At 42.4% G+C, this 13,813-nt stretch overlaps 1 protein-coding gene across 2 annotated transcripts in view; it reads left to right on the top strand.

The window, feature by feature from the left end:
• Positions 1-13,813, top strand: part of CREB3L2 (cAMP responsive element binding protein 3 like 2) — a 122,645-nt gene that overhangs the window by 63,148 nt on the left and 45,684 nt on the right. For both annotated transcript variants that reach the window (XR_014295031.1, XM_082632690.1), the window contains exon 2: positions 7,906-8,122. Coding sequence is in view for 1 of the 2 variants with exons in the window: in XM_082632690.1 (XP_082488816.1) it covers positions 7,906-8,122 (217 nt within the window). In the remaining variant the exon portion in view is untranslated. The remainder of the gene's footprint in view (positions 1-7,905; positions 8,123-13,813) is intronic.

The raw sequence follows: 13,813 nt of genomic DNA, 5'->3' as shown, positions 1-13,813 counted from the left end.
CAAAGCAATCTACAGATTCAATGCAATCCCTATCAAATTACCAATGGCAGTTTTTATGAAACTAGAACAAATCATCTTAATATTTGTATGGAGACACAAAAGACCCCGAATAGCCAAAGCAGTCTTGAGGGAAAAATACGGAGCTGGAGGAATCAGACTCCCTGACTTCAGACTATATTACAAAGGTACAGTAATCAAGACAATATGGTACTGGCACAAAAACAGAAACATAGATGGAACAAGATAGAAAGCCCAGAGGTAAACCCACGCACCTATGGTCAACTACTCTATGACAAAGGAGGCAAAGATATACAGTGGAGAAAAGACAGTCTCTTCAATAAGTGGCGCTGGGAAAGCTGGACAGCTACATGTAAAAGAATGAAATTAGAACACTCCCTAACCCCATACACAAAAATAAACTCAAAATGGATTCGAGACCTAAATGTAAGAGCAGACACTATAAAACTCTTAGAGGAAAACATAGGAAGAACACTCTGACATAAGTCACAGCAAGATCTTTTTTGATCCACCTCCTAGAGTAATGGAAATAAAAACAAAAATAAACAAATGGGACCAAATGAAACTTCAAAGCTTTGCACAGCAAAGGAAAGCATAAAGAAGACGAAAAGACAACCCTCAGAATGGGAGAAAATATTTACAAACGAATCAACGGACAAAGCATTAATCTCCAAAATATATAAACAGCTCATGCAGCTCAATATTAAAGAAACAAACAACCCAATCCCAAAATGGGCAGAAGACCTAAATAGACATTTCTCCAAAGAAGACATACAGATGACCAAGAAGCACATGAAAAGCTGCTCAACATCACTAATTATTAGAGAAATGCAAATCAAAACTACAATGAGCTATCACCTCACACCAGTTAGAATGGGCATCATCAGAAAATCTACAAACAACACATGCTGGGGAGGGTGTGGAGAAAAGGGAACCGTCTTGTACTGTTGGTGGGAAAGTAAATTGATACAGCCACTATGGAGAACAGTATGGAGGTTCCTTAAAAAACTAAAAGTAGGGGGCTTCCCTGGTGGCGCAGTGGTTGAGAGTCTGCCTGCCAATGCGGGGGACGCGGGTTCGGGCCCCGGTTTGGGGGGATCCAACATGCCGCGGAGCGGCTGGGCCCGTGAGCCACGATTACTGAGCCTGCGCTCCATAGCGGGAGAGGCCGCACTAGTGGGAGGCCCGCGCACCGCGGTGAGGAGCGGCCCCCACTTGCCACGGCTGGAGAGGGCCCTCGCACAGAGATGAAGACCCAACACAGCCAAAAATAAATAAATAAATAAATAAAATAAAAAAAAAAAAAAAAAAAAAACTAAAAGTAGAATTACCATATGATCCAGCAATCAATCCCACTACTGGGCATATACCCAGAGAAAACCATAATTCAAAAATACACACGCGCCCCAGTGTAATTGCAGCATTATTTACAATAGCCAGGTCATGGAAGCAACCTAAATGTCCATCGACGGACGAATGGATAAAGAAGTTGTGGTACATATATACAGTGGAATATTACTCAGCCATAAAAAGGAAGAAAATTGAGTCATTTGTTGAGACGTTGATGGATCTAGAGACTGTCATACAGAGTGAAGTAAGTCAGAAAGAGAAAAACAAATATCGTATATTAACGCATGTACATGGAACCTAGAGAAATGGTACATATGAACCGGTTTGCAGGGCAGAAGTTGAGACACAAATGTAGAGAACAAAAGTATGGACACCAAGAGGGGAAAACCGTGGTGGGGTGGGGATGGTGGTGTGCTGAATTCGGCAATGGGGATTGACATGTATATACTGAATTGTATAAAATTGATGCCTAATAAGAACCTGCAGTATAAACAAACAAACAAACAAAAACAACTAATACTAAACTTTCTTTGAGTTATTTGTATGGAAATATGTTAATATAAATGTTTCTGGCATTACATGAAATTTCTAAAAATTTTATATGTTCTGGTATAATGTTATAAGTCATAATTCTAGTTATTACTGTAAAATGTATATCTCAGAAATAACTAAATTTCCTTGTCAATTGCATTATTATGAACTTTCATCAAATCTTTAACCGTGGTCATTTTTAAGTCTTTTGTCATTTACAGACAGTTGTGGGTGTACTCTGATGCTTTGGAAATATGTTCCTATAACAGGGTTTCATCTTCAAGGAATTCATGGAAAAGACTGACAAGTACAGGTTTCTGGTAACTGACTGTACTGCTGAACTGAATCAATAAGCATTTTCAGAACTCTAATGGAAAACTGATGAACTCATAAAAGTGCTAACAAAAGATCAAGATGAAAAAAAGTTAATTACATGGGACTGAGTGAACTGATGAGGATGATTATAATTTTTGTGACTTTCTGTTTGAATTAAAAAAAAAATCCCACAAGGACTCAGAGGCAAAAAATATACAAATCAATTTTCACTGCAAAGTAAAGGAGCTGTAACAGTGGAGGATTACCGGACTGAATGTGAATATTATGACATAGTATGAGTGTGTTTCGTGTTTGGTAATTGCAATCACTGTTGCTCCTGTTGTGGTCATCCATTTACAATGGTTGGTGTCAGTCTATTTATCTCTTGTAAAAATAAAATACAGTGTGTGTGTATGTGGGAAAAAAAAAAAAAAAGACCCAGGAACTAGGAGAAGGAAGAGGTTTATTATGCTTCTCTTTTTTTAAAAAAAAAATTTTCTTTTGACTTATTAATAAACTATAGAGAAAATTGAAATAAAAATAGAGAAAAGTACAGTAGGACCATCACATTCTTAAGGAATATTAAACAATAAAAACAAAAATAAATCATTTAAAAAAATGGTCCACATCAAAAAAAATCTTAAAAAAAAAAACGAATAAAGGGGGACAAGACTTCACAGGACGGTTGGGGCCAGGTTGAAGGAGGTTAAATGCCAGGTCTTCAGTAATGGAGAGATAGACCTTGAAAAGGGTCCATAAAGGAAGTTGCATGCGTCTTCACTGAGGAGATGAGGAATATTCATGTCATGAGACCACACCATATTCACTGAGGAGATGAGGAACATTCATGTCATGAGATAGAGGTTTAACCTCGACAGGAAGTTTCTTCCAACTGGAGAGTCTGTGATGTGGCTTTGAACCCTTTGGCAGAACCACGCTCAAAGGGCAAGAAAATATTTCTGTTCTCATTGCTGATGCCCCGTGGAAGTGATACCAGGAGCCTCTCCATCTAATAAACCCCTGACACATTTCTACACTTCAAATGTGAGGACTGTGTGTTCATAATGGATGAGTGGATGGGCTGTCAGTGAGTCTGTCTTTTGTTTTTTAAAATCCAGTCTCTACTACATGTCAGCTTCAGAGGCTGACTTAAATGATGGAGCATTCCGTGGTAGAAAGTGCATGGGCTTTGGAACTGGCTAGCCTTGGGATGGAATATTAATTCAGTTATGCATCTCCAACCTTAGGCAATGTACCTAACCACCCTGAGCCCCAGTTTTCTCATCTATACAAGGAGACATGCCTACCTTATAGCAAAGCACTTAGCTCATTTTCTGAAAATCTAATATGTCAAGCACTAAGTTCATCAGGTGAGCCTACCACCTGATCCTATCAACGTCTTCATTAATGATCAGCATCAGCATCGTGTTTTCATCCTGGTTAGAACTTCTCCAAGCCGTTGGATTGTAAAGCTCGGATACTTCTTTCCTAGGAGAAATAATGTGGGGAAAGTTCGGTAAATTTGCAATAAGAGGATCTGTGTTCAAGGCGAAGCTCAAACAGTAGGTGACTGAGACCTTGGACAGTGGGTTTAAACCAGCTTCCCAGGACTGATGTGAACATTGGTTGAGGGGAAAGCTGTGAAAGTATTATAAACCCATAAAGCTTGATGAAACTCTTAGGCAGAACGGTAAAATGCTATTATGCCATGTCTTTGAAAGAATTCAACTGACATTTCATAGCCCTTGAACTTCTACATGAGTAGTCCTTTGCTAAAGTGTTTGTAGGCAGAAAGCCTCCCTCTCTGAGGCTCACTTTGCTCCTTTCTCTGGTCTTCGGCCTCCAAGACCATATGCCCCTCTCTCACTGGCATTAAAGATGGTCTGATTCTGGCCTGGTTCCTGCACAGGCAGTGGGAGCTTGACCTGTCTGCTGAGCCCCAGAGCCCATAGCTGCCAAAGAGACCCAGCTGGAGCTAATTTGCTGGGCTGAGTCACAGTGTCTGGTTGGAACAAGTTGGGTGTATCCTTGGGACCCCAAAGACACACAAGAGTCTCTCTGGGACCTTCTCAGTGCTCACCACTTTGCTGAGTTCCTCGGTGTGGGTGGTGGTTAAGCACAGTTGCTCCCTTCTTCTGAGGAGCTTCTTTTTCCAGAGGGAAGGTTGTCATAATGCACTTTTTAACAACCATGAGTTCTTCAGGACTCCCTGTCATTTAGGACTAAATTGTTTGGTGACATGATAATCACTACAAAATCCAAAGTAAGGGGAGGTCAGGGATGGTTAGCAGAGCTAGAGAAGGTTTATTATTGGTTATCCAGGGGATGTTCATGAAAACATTCATTAGTGCTGCTCAGGAGGAAGAAAATGGTGTCAGCAGAGTAGCCCAGCATGGCCAACTTCCATGGGAAAGCACCAGCAATCAAAGAGAGCCTTGCCTCAGGATTCCAGAGGCTTAGATGGGCCAGCATAGCTGGCAAGGGCTGACACTGCAGCACAGGGACAGAACTGTGGCTTGGGAATGCAGGGATTGTGGGTTCAAGTCTTGCTTTTGCATTTTACATTGTGTCATTTATTTCTCTTCTTGTTTCCTTAATTTTGGTCTTGAAAAGAATTCCATCAAACGCTTGCAGAATATTCACCCTCAGGTAACCAGTAAATTTGTCTTTGGGGAGCCGCTTAGAGAATCAGACCCTGGCTTCAGGTTATCAGAGTCAGGAAACCTGCATCCTAGTCTTAGCCTTGAAGCTGTTCCACTCCTTGACATGCAAAGTCCGGTCCATGGGCCAGCAGCATTACCTGGGAGCTGATTAGTAATGCAGAATCTCGGGCCCACCTAGATTTGTGAATCAGCATCTATGCCTTAAGATCCCCAGGTGATTCATATACACATAAAAGTTTGAAAAGCACGGGTCTAGATGATCAGCTCAAGGAAGGCAGGGTTTTTTCTGTCTTCTTCTTTATTATTTTATATCCACAGGACCTATCTAAAGTTTAGCACATGATGGCTGCAAAATCCATGAATCTTTCTCTGACCTTGAGCATGTCCAAACTTCTAGGGACTTTGTAAACTTCCAGTGACTTTGTAAACTTCCAGGGACTTAGTTGTAAAGTGGTGTAGGGAGAGAGGTGGTGAGTGGAGATGGGGTCAACCTTCAATGGTTGAAAAACTGACGTGAACATTAGAATCACAGGTGGTAGTGGTGGTTTTTATATGGTTGTCTTTGACCTACTAAGTCAAAAGCTCTGAAGATGGGTCATAGGATTTGTATGTTTTAAAATTTCCCTTTATGTTCAATAATGTTTATTACAATAGCATATATTAAAAAAATCTTTAAATGTCCCTCAAGAGGAAATGGGTAAGTACAATGTAATATAATTCAGAAATTTAACTGAATGAAATAGAGCTACACATGTAAACATGAATAAGCCTAAAAAATTTTTTGCAAGAAGAAACTTGCAGAGGAGGTGTGAAGTATGGTGCTGTTTACTTAAAGTTAAAAAAAGTCCATATGTTTGTAATAGAAACATACTTATGTAGTAAAAGTGTAAAGTCCTAGATGGGAAAAATAAACACCAAGTTCAGGGTAGTAGTTAACTCTGAGAGGAAAGAAGGGGCTTGGATAGGAGCTTCATGTTTTATTTTTTAAGAAAGAAAGAAAGAGTAAAGAAAAAAAGTTGCATTAACAATGTGGAAAAGTAAGATTTTTTAAAAAAGGAATCAATACATAATTATTCATGGTTCTATTCTCTCTAATTTTTCTGAATGCTTGAAATATTCCATTATAAAGCAACTACAACAAAATTGTTCTGGTGATTGTTATGCAGACAGTTGGCATCTGGGAATTCTTGCCTTAGATGCTTCTAAGGACCTTTCAGTTCTAAATGTGCTTGTATACAGAGAAGCCTCTCCCAACCACCCTGTCTTGTTCTCACAGATGACCCATGCCTATTAGGATGTGCCCAAGGCCTGTGGCTTCTCTGCATTCTGTCCTGATGAGATGCAGCCATTTCTCATGTTTGTGCTATTGGTGAAACCCAGCAATCTAACTCTGCTTTAAGGACCTAGCCTGCAAGGCCTCCTCTCTGTTGTCTGCTTCTCTCCTTTACAAAAGCAGAAGTTCTGCCCTATAGCTATCCTAATATTAGAGCTCTAACCTTAGGGTTACCACCTGCCCCCCCTTCCCTAAGCTGCATTCATTTTCATAACACCTTCACTGACACTTCAGTTCAATGGTAGGACTTAGTTGCTCTGCAAATCCCAAGAGTCTTCATTGTCTACCCCAAGCATCACCATTTGCAATCAGTTCTCTTATTGCTGTACCTGCTTTCCTAACTTCCTTTCTATACCAGAGGTGTCCCTAAAGTTTAATCAATAAGGATGACACCTGTTGGTCTGTGACTCAGGGAACATTAAGAAGGTAGAAGTGGCTCCAACAGCTGGTATCAAGTGAAATTTTAAATTAAATTATATTATAATTATTTTTAATATACTCTACTGCAGTAGTTCTAAACCAAGGGTGATCTTCCCCTTACCCCACCCCCCACCCCCACCCCCCCTGGCCCCAGCCAAGGGACATTTGACAGTGGCTGGAGACATTTTTGGTTTTCACAACTAAGAGAGTGCTACTGGCATGTAGTGAGTAGAGGCCAGGAATGCTGCTAAACGTCCTACAGTGCACAGGACAACCCTGCCCCCCATAACAAAGAATCCCCCATCTAAAATGTCAGTAGTGCTGAGGTTGAGAAACCCAGCTCTACAGACCCTCATATCATGAACATCCCCCTATCAGTGAGGGAGAGTAGATGGGGCTACAGTCCTGTAATGTGGGACCATGGAACGAGGGATATAGGACTCCCTGTGAACATATGTATAGACCATTTCTGTATCATTGTCATGGCATGGCGGGGGGTAGGTAGGTGTTGCTGTTGGAGATGGAAGATGAGAAGAGATTAAGGAAAAACTGGAAAGGGACAAAGTCCAGGTAGTTGGGAGAATAGAGGGAAGCTGCCTCTGATGCCTTTGAACTTGGCACTTGGCTATAAATGACACTTTTATGCTTCAAAAATACAAGATAGCTTATTTTAAAATATTCCCAATACAAAATATGGTGGATAGTTCCAGTGATGGCCCCGAGTGAGTCATGCCATCCTGTTTACACTTGCCTGCGATGTGATTTTGCAGTTCCTCTGGTCAAGAGGTGGTGTCTATTTTCCCACCCCATGAATCTGGGCTGGCGTTGTCACTTGCCTTGACCTGAAGAATGTGGAGGGGGTGATGATGTGTGACCTCTGAGGCCATGCAGCTTTGGTTTTCTCCCTCTGGGAACATCTCTACCATCCTATGAGGACTCCCAGCCTGCTAGAGCCTCTCTGAGAAAAAGGCCCAGGCGTCCAGTGTCCCAGCCCAGCCCTCTCCAGTCTTCCAGCTCATTGTGCCTCTGTCAGTGAACCCAGGTGAAATCAGCACATCCACCCAGCCAACCCACAGAGTGGTGAGAGATAATAACTCTTGCCTGTCGTAAGCCACTACTCTTTGGGGTGGTTTGCTACACAGCAACAGATAACTGGACATTGTGTATAAGGGACTTCATCTGAAGCAGTGGATGATATTTTTGCTTTAGAACATGTGTGTAAATGTCAGATCATGGTTAAGAGAAACTGAGTCCTTCCTCCTTTGTTTCTTGTAGCACTTCTCGGAGCTGCTGGATGAGTTTTCCCAGAACGTCTTGGGCCAGCTCCTGAACGACCCTTTCCTCTCAGAGAAGAGTGTGTCGATGGAGGTAGAGCCGTCCCCAACGTCCCCGGCGCCTCTCATTCAGGCCGAGCACAGCTACTCCCTGTGTGAGGAGCCTCGGGCCCAGTCACCGTTCGCCCATGTTACCGCCAGTGACAGCTTCAATGATGGTAAACCCAGAGCAGGGGAAGCAGCTGGGACCTTGGCACCTTTGGCTCTGACCTCCTTGAGGGTGTGGAGTGTGTGTTATCATTAGCGCCCCCTTCAGCCACATACCTGCTGTGTGTGGCCTTGTGCTTGGGCCATGGGGAAATGCAAAGAGGAACAGAATACCTCTCTCTACCTGAGACTGTGTACTCTGGGAATTTGCTAGAGCTGAATGGTACTAATTGCTTTCTCTGACCCTGTGGACTGGGCAGCAAAGCATCCTTTTGCAAATCAAGTTGGCCTATCTGGTTGATAATTCCAGTACATCCATCGTTTCAGAGGTCATGCCATTTTTTTTTCTGAGAAATCATTTTTGTGACCATTCTTTCCGTAAACACTTCTTGGGCATCCTCTTAACCTATTTTCAGCATGTTTCATTGACCCCATGTATAGGAGATCTTGGCTAGCATTCCTATGACTTTTTTCATTGGTTACCCTTTCATGTCCATTATCAATGCCATTAGTATGGTATGTGTTAAAGGTTTAGTTTTCCTGGCCTTAGAGATGTTCAGATGTTTTGACTATTAATCCATAGGCCTTTAATTGGTATAGGCTGTATGTATACTTTTAAAATTTAATTTTCTATGTTTGTTTTCCTAGAAGTATAATCAGCTATTTTAGTATCTTGAGTTAAGTTTTGAAAACTATATTCTCTAATACTAGTTTGACATATGCTCTCTTCTCCCAGGAGGATGAAAAGAGTGGGGGATGGTCACTAACTTGATGTCCTCTGGCTTGACCTGGATGTCCCCCTCCCTTCCTATACCACTGTACACACGGCAACATCTTGTGAAGTGGCTACCTACAGAACAAGCTCCCTCCTGCTTCTTTGGGTCAAAGGCAAATGCTTCCTATCAACTTCACAAATAGGCTATTAGCTTTGTGGAGGAATCCCTCCTCCAGTTGGGGTTCTTAGGTCTACTACTGGCCTCTAAAAGAACCAACTCTGGGATCAGTAAAACATCATATCTTGGGACAGAGAATGCTCTAGGTTTTTTCTTTCCCATCTCAGATCTATTCTTCCTTTGATTAGAAGTTTGCTGACCAGCAGCCCAGGAAATCTGGCCTTATATCCTCAGTGAAGAGAAGGACCTGAATCTGTGGGTGGATTCTTTCTTGATTGGACCCTCTGGAGCCTTAACTGTATTCTCAGATTTTTCCTGACAAGAGGTCAGATGCATGATGATTTAATCCTTCCTCTCTGTGGTTTGTCCACTTTCTCTACCTCAAATCTGGAGAACAGGGTGAGGGGAAGACTCCTGGGAAGGAAGGGAAGAAGTAGAGCTAAAATAATTTGAGGATGTGGAGCTGTTTTGAGGGTAAAATGAGATGATGTGTTTAAAGAACTTAGGACAGTGCCCACCACACAGCATTTCAATAAATCAGTGTTTCCTCTTTCATCTTCTGTTGTTGTAGAGTTGTTATTGTTCTTCTTCCTGATCCCCTTCTTTTCCTCCTTCTCCTGCTTCTGTTTCTTCTGCTTCTCCTCCTTTTTGTCTTTCTTCTCCCCTCCTCTGTACTCCATCTTCCTTCCCCCTCAATTTCTTATTAAATCACTTCCAGGAATGACCTCAGTTCAAATGCAGGAATATGGTCTCTGTTATGACTACATACTCCTCATTTTATCATTACACAGAGGACCACTGTAAGGACTCAGCCTTCTTCGGGGTTTTAGCTTAGATAAATTCATGCAGTCCCTGCCTTAGTTGTTTTATTTTTAAAGTAGACTCTAGCACTAGATGAAAGGTTGGACTAAATTGACCTTTAAGATTTGTTTCCAATCCTGAGGTTCTATGTGGGTATGGTTTCTGTTTAATATTTGTATCTGCATTTGCTCATGGTTTTCCCTGTATTCTCTTTACTGCTTTGCCTCTGTTATTCCTACAATTCCTTTGATGTCTCTATTTCAAGCCCTACTTCCTTTGTGGAAGTCATTTCTAATACCTCTTGTATTAGTTATCTACTGCTGTGTAACAGATCTCCCAAAATTCGTGGCTTAAAGCAGTAGTAATCATTCATTACCTCTCATGATTTCTGTGGATCAGGAATTCAGGACTGGCCCACTTAGGTGGTTCTGTTGACTGAAAAAAAAATGCACAACCTAAAAGTTGAGAATTATGTTTTTTTATTTGGCGGAATTTCTGAGGACTTAAGCCTGGGAAGCAGCTTCTCAGATAGCTCTGAGGGACTGCTCGGAAGAGGTGAGGGAGGAGCCAGGATATATAGGAGTTTTTGCAACAAAAACCAGGTAGTCAGAACATCAAAAGATTACTGTTAATTAAAAAAACCCAGACATCTCAAGTTAGTGAATTTACCATTTTTCTCTGTATAGGAAGATGCAAGTGTCTGGGCTCATTGAAATCATTCCTTTGATATGCACCTTAACTATCTAAGGCCAGTATCTTGTCCTTTCCCATCCTGAATCCCCTCAGGGTGCACAGCTGGGGACAGATGCAGTGGCTAAGGGCTTGATGGCTACAACATCCTTTGTTTGCTGATATGGCAGGTGGCATTCTTGGTCCACATGGTTCAGGTTCTCTCATGAGGTTGAAATTGGATGTTGGCTGAGGCTGCAGTTATCTGAAGACTTTTCCAGGATTAGAAGACCTGCTTCTAAGGTGGTTCCATTACATAGCTGGCAAGTTGATGCTGGTGAATCAGTTCCTCTCCATGGCGCTGCTTGAGTATCACCACAGCATGGGAGCTGGCTTCCCAAAGAGTGAGGGATATGTTGGTGGTGTAGTGGTGAGCATAGGTGCTTTCCAAAGAGTGAGAGAGCCAAGACACCACAGCAGGAGCTAAAATACTTTTTCTGACCCAGCTGTGGAAGTTATTCTGTCAGTCACACAGGGGAGTCCTGATTCCTTGTGTCTGGGGACCATACAAGGATGGGAATGCCAGAAAAACAGGATCACTGGGGGGACGTCTTAGAAGCTGACCACCACACTTCTTCTCATAGTGATGTCTATAAACTGGCTTCTTCCATGTCTGAACTCCTTTATCACATGTTATCAGTGCCTTACAGTGTAGCCATTCATTCTCCTAGTGGTTCTTGAGTGGTGAAGGGAGAAGGTATAGGAGACTGAAAGAAGCATGTTCCCAGCCTTTGGTGATACATCAGGGGAGACACCTGCTCTGCGTGCCCCATCACTGTGCAGACACACTGGGCTGCAGGTATTTGTGATCAGGTTACAGTTTCCTGGCTTCTAGCAGTTGTCTTGTGCAGGATCAAGCACAGTGCCAGGTAGAGGTATGTATTTTACAGGTGTTTTGTGATTCATTTAAAAAATTTATTCCTTAGCTATTCACTGAGCACCTACTTTGTGCTTAATCTGCCACCGGCTATCCTAAGCACTGGGGGATAAAGACTGAACACAATTTATAAAGATCTTTGCTTCATGGAGTTTATATTCTAGGATGTGAAGGGGGAATAGGAAATAAGAAAAAGTAAAGAAGTAAACTATGTATATGTATTCAATGGTGATCAGTGATATACAGAAAAATAAATCAGAAAAAAAAATAGGGAGATGTTGGAGGAGGGGGGAGTTTCTTAATCCATTCAAGTTGCCATAACAAAATACCACAGACTGGGTGGCTTGTAAACAACAGAAATATATTTCTCACAGTTCTGGAGGCCGGAAGTCTGAGATCAGGATGTCAGCATGGTTGGGGAAGAACCTTCTCTGGTTGCAGACTTCTCATTGTGTTCTCACATGGTGGAAGGAGCTGGGGAGCTCTGTGGGGTCTCTTTTATAAGGGCACGAATTTCATTACAGAGGGCTTCACCCTCATGACCTAATCACCTCCCCAAGGCCCCACCTCCTATTACCATCACTTCGGGCATTAAGATTTCAGCATATGAATTTGGGAGGACACAAACGTTCAAACCATAGCAGTGGGGGAGTTGAGATTTTAAATAGGATAGACAGGGAAGGCCTTTCTTTGAAGGTAGTATTTGAGCAAAGATCAGCAGATGAGGGAAAGAACTAGGTGTAGGTCTAAGAGGCTTCTAGGCAGAGGAAAAGGCAAGTGCAGAGGCCCTGTGTCAGGAGTGTGATAACAATATAGCAATACCTATATTGTTATCATCTGTGGAGCTAGTCAGCCGTTCAGCAGCCTTGTTTCTAGACTATGCAGATTAGAGCTGGCCTAAACAATCTGGGCAACTTTCCCCTTCACTTCCGTGTTTGTTGAACAGCTACTGTGTGTCAAGCACTGTCGTAGATACTGGTGAGACAACGATGGTAAAACTTACACCCAGACTCTAGGGAAAATGCCTTGTACCCCAATACTTGATCAGACCGAATATGAGCAGTGTCCCAAGAGGAAAAGAAACTAGAAGTTCGGAAGACAGAGTGTACGCCCAGTGAAGATCACAGGAAGAATTGCATGAACAAGGCAGAATTTCGTTTGGGCCCTAAATCATTGAGTAGAATTGAAACATTGGTGATGGTCGGAGGGAAGCACATAGTGGGCAGAGGGCTAGGACACTGATTCTTCTAAACCAAGGCCCCGACTAAAATGTTTGCAAATAAGCAGGTTTCCAAAAGTTGAGGGTCCCTTTCTCTTCCCGATAACACTATTTCTTTGCTTTTTAATGCTAATCAGTATAAATGCAGCATAAAGGAACTCATAGGTGCCAGCTATACTGATAGCTTAGTGTGGGGAGAAATGATCAGTCAATCTTTTCCAGGAAGCTGTCTTATCGTTAGACCAAAGCACACACCATTCCGTTCCCCCCATCTGGCCCCTTCTTCCGTTTAGAGGTGCTATACTGCTGTGCACAAAAAATGTGTCGCTTGCCGTATTGTATCAATAAACAAAAGATGTTGTGGCCATCAAGCCGTCAGCCAGACTGTGCACCCCGAGGGGATTCAGTATGGAAAAAAGCAGGATCCTGGCCCTAGAGAGTTCTGGTGCATATCAAAGGAATGATTTCAATGAGCCCAGACTCTTGCATCTTCCCACACAGGGAAAAATGCTAAATTCATTTCCTTGAAGTGTCCGGTTTTCTTCAATAAACAGTAATCTTTTGATGTTCTGACTACCTGGTTTTTGTTGCAAAAAGTCCTGTATATCCCGGCTCCTCCCTCACCTCTTCGGAGCAGTCCCTCAGAGCTATCGGAAAGGCTCTTTTCCAGGCTTAAGTCCTCAGAAAGTCCGCCGAATGAAACATAATTCTCAACTTTTAGGTTGTGCAACTTTTTAAGTCAACACTGCAATAGGCCATGCTGGTAATTTGCTGAGAATAGGTACAGTGGGTCAGATATATTTTGCAGAGAGTTTCTGATCCACAGTTCATCTTTGTTAAGTACCAGTTTCTCTCTGAGTTAAAGCTTTCTATGCCAGCTTTTGTTTTTTTCTAGCCACACAGCATGCGGGATCTTAGTTCCCCAACCAGGGATCGAACCCGTGCCCGCTGCAGTGGAAGCACAGAGTCTTAACCACTGGACCTCCAGGGAAGTCCCAGCAAAAGCACTTTTATAAGTAGGGGATAATGAACATGGATGGGAACCATTTGGGATGTGTGAAATCAAAGGTAGGCAGTGTGCATGAATGGATGAGGAACTTGCCCAGGAAAGCTTTGTCGAGTTCCTGGCTTCAGTTGTTTTTCTGTGGATATACAAATGTTTGGGAACAGACTTATTTGATTC

Source organism: Mesoplodon mirus (assembly GCF_964341445.2).
Source record: "Mesoplodon mirus genome assembly, chromosome: 9".
Classification (NCBI taxonomy): Eukaryota; Metazoa; Chordata; class Mammalia; order Artiodactyla; family Ziphiidae; genus Mesoplodon; species Mesoplodon mirus.
This window is presented reverse-complemented; position numbering and strand designations above follow the sequence as displayed.